Source organism: Pangasianodon hypophthalmus, chromosome 16 (assembly GCF_027358585.1).
Source record: "Pangasianodon hypophthalmus isolate fPanHyp1 chromosome 16, fPanHyp1.pri, whole genome shotgun sequence".
Taxonomy (NCBI): Eukaryota; Metazoa; Chordata; class Actinopteri; order Siluriformes; family Pangasiidae; genus Pangasianodon; species Pangasianodon hypophthalmus.
The window spans coordinates 4424734-4432502 of record NC_069725.1 but is presented as its reverse complement, the minus strand read 5'-3'; the positions used below and the strand labels follow the sequence as shown (position 1 = coordinate 4432502).

At 41.2% G+C, this 7769-nt stretch overlaps 1 protein-coding gene across 1 annotated transcript; it reads left to right on the top strand.

Annotated features, from left to right (window-relative positions):
• Window positions 1-202: 202 nt before the first annotated feature.
• tmem18 (transmembrane protein 18) lies at window positions 203-2473 on the top strand. Its single transcript, XM_026945056.3, has 5 exons — window positions 203-449; window positions 629-746; window positions 835-889; window positions 983-1076; window positions 2005-2473. Exons 1-5 carry the CDS (start codon window positions 357-359, stop codon window positions 2101-2103), a joined length of 459 nt encoding a protein of 152 aa, XP_026800857.1. The 5' UTR covers window positions 203-356; the 3' UTR covers window positions 2104-2473.
• The last annotated feature ends 5296 nt before the right edge of the window (window positions 2474-7769 follow it).

Genomic DNA, 7769 nt, shown 5'->3' with positions numbered 1-7769 from the left:
TAATTATTTAGAAAAATATAAATAAAAGCTTTATTTAAGACGTTTCAAAACAAAGCTGTTGTCTACCATGAAATTTCATTGACTTACATCAGTGAACTGAAGTGGGCCGTCTGATGGGCGTGGTCTATAGATGTGACGAATGCGGAAGTATCTATGTCCCAAATCGCATACTACATTACTAAATAGTATGCGCATATTTCGACGGCACATGTTGCCATAGTTACCCTTGCCTGGCGCACTATTTTGTCGTCACTCTTTAGTACGGAAGTGCGCGGTTTGGGACGGAGCGTTAGCCTGGTTTATGGTTTACGGCAGTGTTCATTTTTTGTTTATTATTTTTAGTATTATTTCACAAAATGAATGCGGATAAAGCGAAGAATATCAGCGCCATCCCTATAGACGGATTCAGCAAAGTTCGCATTACGTCAACATGGACTTTTTTACAGTCTGTAAGAGACATAATTCAATAATAGTTCAGAGTTAGCTATGAGCTAGCTAGGGTGTGTTGGAGTTGGTTGTTTATTCAAGCAGTAATTCATTTTGCAGATATTTTACTACGTCACTATAACTCATTTGTGTGTTCTCTCTCTCTCTCTCTCTCTCTCTCTCTCTCTCTGTCTTCCCACAGGTCCAGTGGTCTGAGCCATGGCTCATTGGCCTGATTTCTTTTCACATCCTGTGCTTTGCTTTGACTCTCCTGACCTGCAGGTACTACAGACTCCAGATCTTCCAGTTCCTCCTGATGGGTGAGTGATTTCACTGTGATTTAAAAGGCAGTGAAATTAATGGAGAGATAAAAAGCTTTTTAAAAAAACATTCTGTTGTCCTCCTCAGTTGCAATGGTGTACAGTGCAGAATATGTGAACGAGATTGCAGCCATGAACTGGAGGTAAGATGAGGTTTTTTTCTTTCATCCTTCACATCTGAGCACATCTGTTTCCTTCTGAGCAGTTTTATCTGGATTATAATTTCAATTTTGCAGATCATTTTCCAAGTTCCAGTACTTTGACTCCAGGGGGATGTTCATATCGTTGGTGTATTCTGCACCACTCCTGTTCAACACCATGATCATCGTGGTAAGATTTTATCTCCCATCAGTGTCTTTAAACAATGTATAATTATAGCTGTAAAAGAAGAGATGAAATAAATGTACATAAAAACTAATTGAATTAGAAGTTCACATTGTTTTAATGAGAAGCTTGCATCTTCTGAAGGTATGTGCTGCTATACTTGGGTAATAGGGGTGTGTATCTCTTTCATTACATTATCTCTCTCATTATATGATTAACAATCTGAAATATGAAAGATACATTTGAAGCAGCTAATGATGAAACACTCGGGAGCTATTTGAGTTTGGTAATTTCAGTTTAAAAAAAAAAGGAGTTATTTTTGAGAAGCACAGTACTGGACATGCATTGATGATACAGATTGCACCCTCTTCACACACCTTCTTCACTAGGACTGATGGACACACAGGCCACACCTCCACTAGGACTGACACACAGAGGCCACACGTCTTTCACACCTCTGTGTGTTAGTTGCCACAGGATGACACACAGGACATATTTCTTTCACTGAGACTGACACCCAGAGGCCACACCTCCGCTAGGACTGACAAATGCAGAGGCCACACCTCTGCTAGGACTGACAAATGCAGAGGCCACACCTCTGCTAGGACTGACAAATGCAGAGGCCATGCCTCCTTCCCTGAGACTGACAGACACAGAGGCCTCGCCTCCTTCATTTGAACTGACAGGTAGAGAAGCCACCTTTCCTTCACTGAGACTGACAGACACAGAGGCCACGCCTCCTTCACTGAGACTGACAGACACAGAGGCCACACCTCCTTCACTGGGACTGAGGCAATGTCCATACTGAAATTGTTTTTTATACCTGGAGATATTAGGACAGATTTGAGCTTTGCTGTTAGAAGGATTTAGATTCACACTGAGTTACAGTCGTAATGGAACTGAAGTGATTTTGGGTTTGCTGCATGTGTTTTAGGTCGTGTGGGTGAGGAGGACATTTGCGACCATGACAGAGCTGAAGACACTGCAGCTGAAGAGGAAAGCTGCCAGAGAAAGCGCTAAGAAAACCCAGTAGAGAGAGAATAATGTGGACTGAGCCAAACTATTTCCCGTTAAAGTGGCCCGAGATGCTAGACCTCAGCAGACGACTTCCTTCTGAGGCTGACCACAGAACTCATCAGTTCATGGCTAAAGAACGCTGATGGATCATTACATGTCCTGGGGAGTAATGTCTGTCTAAAAACCCCACACACACCTGGAACTGAGTATTGTAGCTACCCCTCAAGTGGACTGATGGAGACAGAAAAGCTCTGATTGTCAACCATAACTCTTAAAAACCAGAAGACATTTTTAACAGTTTTGTCATATACTATATGCATGGGAAAATCTAAATAATGTGTATAAATAACGTTTGTGTCAATAAACTGATCTGTTTTTATGATAAACGTGGTTGGATTAAGATCTTCCTGAAGAGGGCGATGCTGCATCAATATTTCTTCACATCCACTAAGTCCAATGGTCATCCTGTTGTGTGGACACCAAGACATGATTTCTACAATAGCTTCCTTGAAGAATTGTAGAAGATTACATTGATTTTTGTGATATATACAGTGAGAAAAGTAGGCAAAATTATACAAAACTGTGTTTGAAGGAACAGTTCATGCAAAAATGAAATTTCTCCTCACCCCAGGTGCAACCAAGATCTCTGCCGAGACATATTAGGTGTTTAAAATTTGCTTCTTTAGTTTTCCAATCAAGATAAGATGATGATGTTGCTAACAAGTAATGGAAGCTTATAGCCTCCAGTTTAGCACATTGCAAACGGATATAATGTGATAATAGTGAGCAATGATTTAAATGTTGCTATTTCATAGATATAAGTCAATGTTCTATTGATTTGCCCATTGATTTGTTCTGCAATTATGGTCGAAAAGCATCCACTGCCCCACTTAGCTTCCATAGAGTTATTATTGCCCCAGTGTTCAAAAATGGGAACTGCACTAAGTGCTAATTGAGGCCCACTGGGGAACGGATCATGCTGCCCCATGCACAGCGGAGGAGCAGCAGACATGACAGTTAATGACAGGGTCTCAAGGGTCACATTTTTTATGCCAAATTGGACTCATTTAAAAATACTCCATGGCTGCCAGGATCTTGATCTTGGCACTAAATCCAAGGGAGAGGGAAAGGAGGATTATGAAGTGAATGTTCTTCTTTCATCACAGCAGATCATTGGCCCGCATATTTTGATCTGACGCAGTTTTTTTTTAATGCCGAATGCCCTTCCTGACGCAGCCCTCCCCAGTTTTATCTAGGGGATTATGAGGTCAATAAAGTCCGTAAATCAGAAATGCGTGTGCACCATGAAGACCATGTTTCCCACACAGAGGTCAAGAAAAGAAGAAAAATGCATCTCTCTTTTCCAATGCGTGAATTTTTTTGGGCATGTTTCAGGTTTTTTGTGTGGTTTTCATAATGTATTTGGGCTGGAATTTTTTGCTGAACCTGTCAGCCCTGGTTAATGATATTAGCTCTTTAGGAAACACACCTGCTGTAGCAAACAGTTCAACACAGGTACATCTAAAACCACTCAAAACAAGCTGGTAGACTGGGTTCATCTAAAAATTCACTCGATAGTAACCTATAGCATAAGTCAAGTGTAATAGCCTTTCGACTTCAGCTTGTCTAAATCTCCTCTATCACTATACCTTTCCGTAAAAGTCCACCCAGCTCCATCTGTAAGCTATTTGCTTATCTGCTTGCCATATTCTACGTGCTCCACATATCCAACATGTCGGACATGTCCAAGATGTGATGATGTGTAATCTGTTCTGGACCTGTCAGTGCTAGCAGCTTCAATTTTTGGTCCAAATCAGGCATAGTTTTAGAGGCAGGAGGCTCTAGCAGAGTTGGGATTCGGCCCAGTTTGTGTGTGCAGTGTTTCCTGAGGTTTGGTTGCAGTGATTGATGTTGCTGAGCCGTGCCAGAGGGAGTGCTCTGGGATCAGGGGTTAAAGCAGGTGTTCTGAGGAGGTGAGGAGGTTTTTCACAGAAACATGACCACAAAAGATTCAGGGGAAAACTTCATTTTACCTAAAATGACAATCTTTAGATAGGCTCTTATAGCACAGTGCTGGTGAATTCTCGATTCTAATGAGTCGTTGATTCATTTCCTTTAACAGCAGTCAATTTTTTTTATTCTTTACTTGTACAAATAACCCTGAAGATACGTAGAACATGATAAAAATAAAAACAATGGAATAAGTCGTGGCCTTAGCAGAAGTTGTATTAAGTCACTGAGAAAACTCATTTGGAAAACTGACTTCTGGTCCGGAATGCTTGTTTGTGTTTGGATACGTCTCCTGTCATTTTATACACACTTCTACTCTCCTGGCCACTGTAGATCCTGAGGGCGGAGCTTCGTGAACATGGGTGGAAAACATTCAAATGCTAGAATGTTAGAAACCTAATCTTGAAAAAAAATCTTACCTAATGCGCCTTTAAAAAACAAATAACTGTTAATATGGTGATGATTTCTGTCAGGAGACACTTATTTAAAATTTATGAAAGGAGTCTCCAGTGTCAGCACTTTGTAAAAGTCAGTACATTTTCCACCACGGAAAAGTCATCAGGATGGAGGACTTTCTCAGAGCAAATTTCACAGATGTTACACTAAATGCAACTAAAACAGATAAAAATGAATGTGCTGTTCTTTCATAAATAAAAGTTTGTTAGCAAAAACTATGCTGTGGGATAAGAGGACTAAAACACTTCATAAATCATGTGTTGTTATTGGAACCACAAAAAAAACACCCTGTTGCTGATCATTTTCCTATAACAGCATGTCTCCATATACTATATAAATATAAATATATATGATAGTAACTGAAGATAACAATTCCACTATATGTTCATGAAAAAAAAAACACCCATCCAGAGGTTTCTAAAGCTGTTTGGACATCCCTTGTTCTCTCTTAAATCTTTGACTCCAGCAAAACTATTGCAGAAAGCGACTGCCTGCTTCTTCTCTCCAAATATCTCTTGTGTAGCTTTAGGTTGTGTTTGAGGTGAAATGAAATATTGAACTTTGGACAAGCATTATGCACATACAGTATGTTGGGCATTTTGTCAGGTAAATCCAGCATATAAGTATATCAGCCCTCTTTACTCTGTCTATCACTGGAAATGGACCACCATATGATCCCTCTAACCAGATATTACTTGGGTGGTGGATCACTCACATGGCAGGTAACGTTGCTCACAACTCCAGCATCCTGGATTTAATCCTGCACTCTGGTTTCTGTCTGTGTGGAATTTCACATGTTCTCCCAGTGTCTGTGTGGGTTTCCTCTAGGTTCCTCTGTTTCCTCCAACTTTCCAAACACATTTAATTGCCCCTAGTAATGGATGAGTGTGTGTCTGGTGTTTTTGTGATAGGCTCCAGATCCTCTGTGACCTTGACCAGGATAAAGCGGATCCTGAAGATGAATGAATAAGCATCAGTGACACTGACATGGAAGTTCATTCGTTAAGTCTTTCATTCATCTTCAGTAACCGCTTTATCCTGGTCAGGGTCATGGGGAATCATGGAAGTATGCTAAAATACACAAAATATACATTTTAACACAATGTAAGTGGTTTGGGTTCTGTTGGTTCCTTGGGTTTAGGAATAAAAAGCTGTTAGGGTTCTGATAAATAAATCTTGTGGTACACTACTGGTCACTTTGGTCACCTGCTGATACATGAATTTTGATAAAATCAGCCAAAAATAAAATAAATAAAATACCGCTACACATTAATGATTGGATAAAATCTGCCAATCATGTAGCAGCAGTGCAATGTATAAAATCATGCAGATACAGTTCAAGAGCTTCAGTTAATATTCACATCAAACATTAGAATGAGAATGCAATGTGAGTTTGCATGACTGTGGCCTGCTTAGTGGTGCCAGGAGGGCTGGTTTGAGTATTTCAGAAACTGCTGAACTGATCCCTGGGGTTTTTCACACACAACAGTATGTAGAGTTTACGCAGAATGGTGCGAAAGACAAAAAACATCCTGCAAGCAGCAGTTCTGTGGGCGGAAACACCTTGGTGATGTGAGACATCAGAGGAGAATAGCCTGAATGGAGCTGACAGGAAGGCTGGAACTTAAATAAGCACTCTTTACAACTGTGGTGAGCAGAAAAGCATCTCAGAATGCACGACACCTTGAACCTTTAGGTGGATGGGCTACAACAGTAGAACACCACATTGGGTTTCACTCCTGTCAGCCAAGAACAGGAATCTGAGGCTACAGTGAGGACAGTCTCACCAAAACTGGACAGCTGAAGATTGGAAAATGTTTTTCTGTCGGCTCTTGTTCCTAATAATGTGGCCGGTGAGAGTATTTGCCTAATGTGCTTAATATTTGAATAGTTGCATAGCAAGTGTCCCTGGATACAAAAGTTTGACAGCCCCTGTCACAGTGTATATATGAGACATAACCACATTAATAAACAAAATTTAGCAAACAAAACTCTCTCACTCTCTCTCTCTTTCTCTCTCTCTCTCTCTCTCTGAATAATTTGCAGCTTCCCAGCGCTCCGCAGCTGCAGATCACTCTGTTTTGAAAGCCTCGGACTGGAGCTCATCCATCATCTGCAACCCGTCCTCCTCGCAAACTCCTGGCAGCTACTCACGCTAAAGATCTCATAAAAACAACCCGACACTCTGTCCGTCTCTGCCTTCTTTCTCACTCCACCTCCCAAAGGGATTTATGTGGTCGGGATTTGATTCACACGGCGCAGTCTAATTACAATAGTTAAACTGCTGTTAAATGGCTACACATTATTATACTCTGGCCTGCATGGGACGTGTTCCTTCCAGCCTCCTGGTGGTACAGAGACCTCCGGGGCCTGATGGTCTTGTAACAGTAGTTTAAATTAAAATTAAATGGCGATAATGACTTCACGTTGTTCTGTGTTCTGTTATCTGTTTGCCATTAAACACAGCGCTCAAATGCACAAAAATCCTGTGTATTTGAGCAACTGGGAAATCCTCACAGAGTCGCATGTATAAAAATATTTACAAAAGCGGGACAAACAGGGAAATCTGAGACAAATCTGGAACCAAGTACACGCTTGTATAATTTTTCTCTGGCTCTCTTTCATAAATGCTTTTACATCAGGAAGTCACCCGCAGTACCTCGCCAATTCCTCCATCTGCAGTATCCTACACGCAGGGCAATTTTGCGTAGAAGTTCCAAATTATTCAGAATTTCACTTCATCTTTCCATGTGTGTTCCAGCTAACATGCTTTACTGTAAGTGCATATAGTTATCGATCGTCTGCAGGGCCAAAGAGAGTGGAAGCTGCTCAGGAACAAACGGCTCTCCGACTTCCCAGCAGCCCAGGCGGTGACTGCATTCGCTGAGACACTCAGCAAGGAGCAGAGTGTACTAATCTGATCCCATGAGAGTAACCAGAGATGCCACACACACACACACACACACACACACACACACACACTGGATAAGCGAGAAGACTTCCATTAGTGATTCTTCGAAAGCCAAATACACTGATTGTTCTGCCAAATACCCTCTAGTTCAGCTCTCAAGGGCTGTGAGGTCACTGAAGATGAAAATGACATAAATATATATAAATAAGTAACTGGAGCAGGGTTATGTAAGTTACCCCAAAGCCTTCATGAGAAGTGTATCACTGTCTCAGTCTCAGCCAGTACCTCACACCATGATGTAACAC

Excerpts from the sequence above, each read along its gene's own strand:
- tmem18 (XM_026945056.3), top strand. The coding sequence starts at position 357 with ATGAATGCGGATAAAGCGAAGAATATCAGCGCCATCCCTATAGACGGA. Across the intron at positions 890-982 it reads ATTGCAGCCATGAACTGGAG|ATCATTTTCCAAGTTCCAGT; the intron begins GTAAGATGAGGT and ends TCAATTTTGCAG. Across the intron at positions 1,077-2,004 it reads TCAACACCATGATCATCGTG|GTCGTGTGGGTGAGGAGGAC; the intron begins GTAAGATTTTAT and ends CATGTGTTTTAG.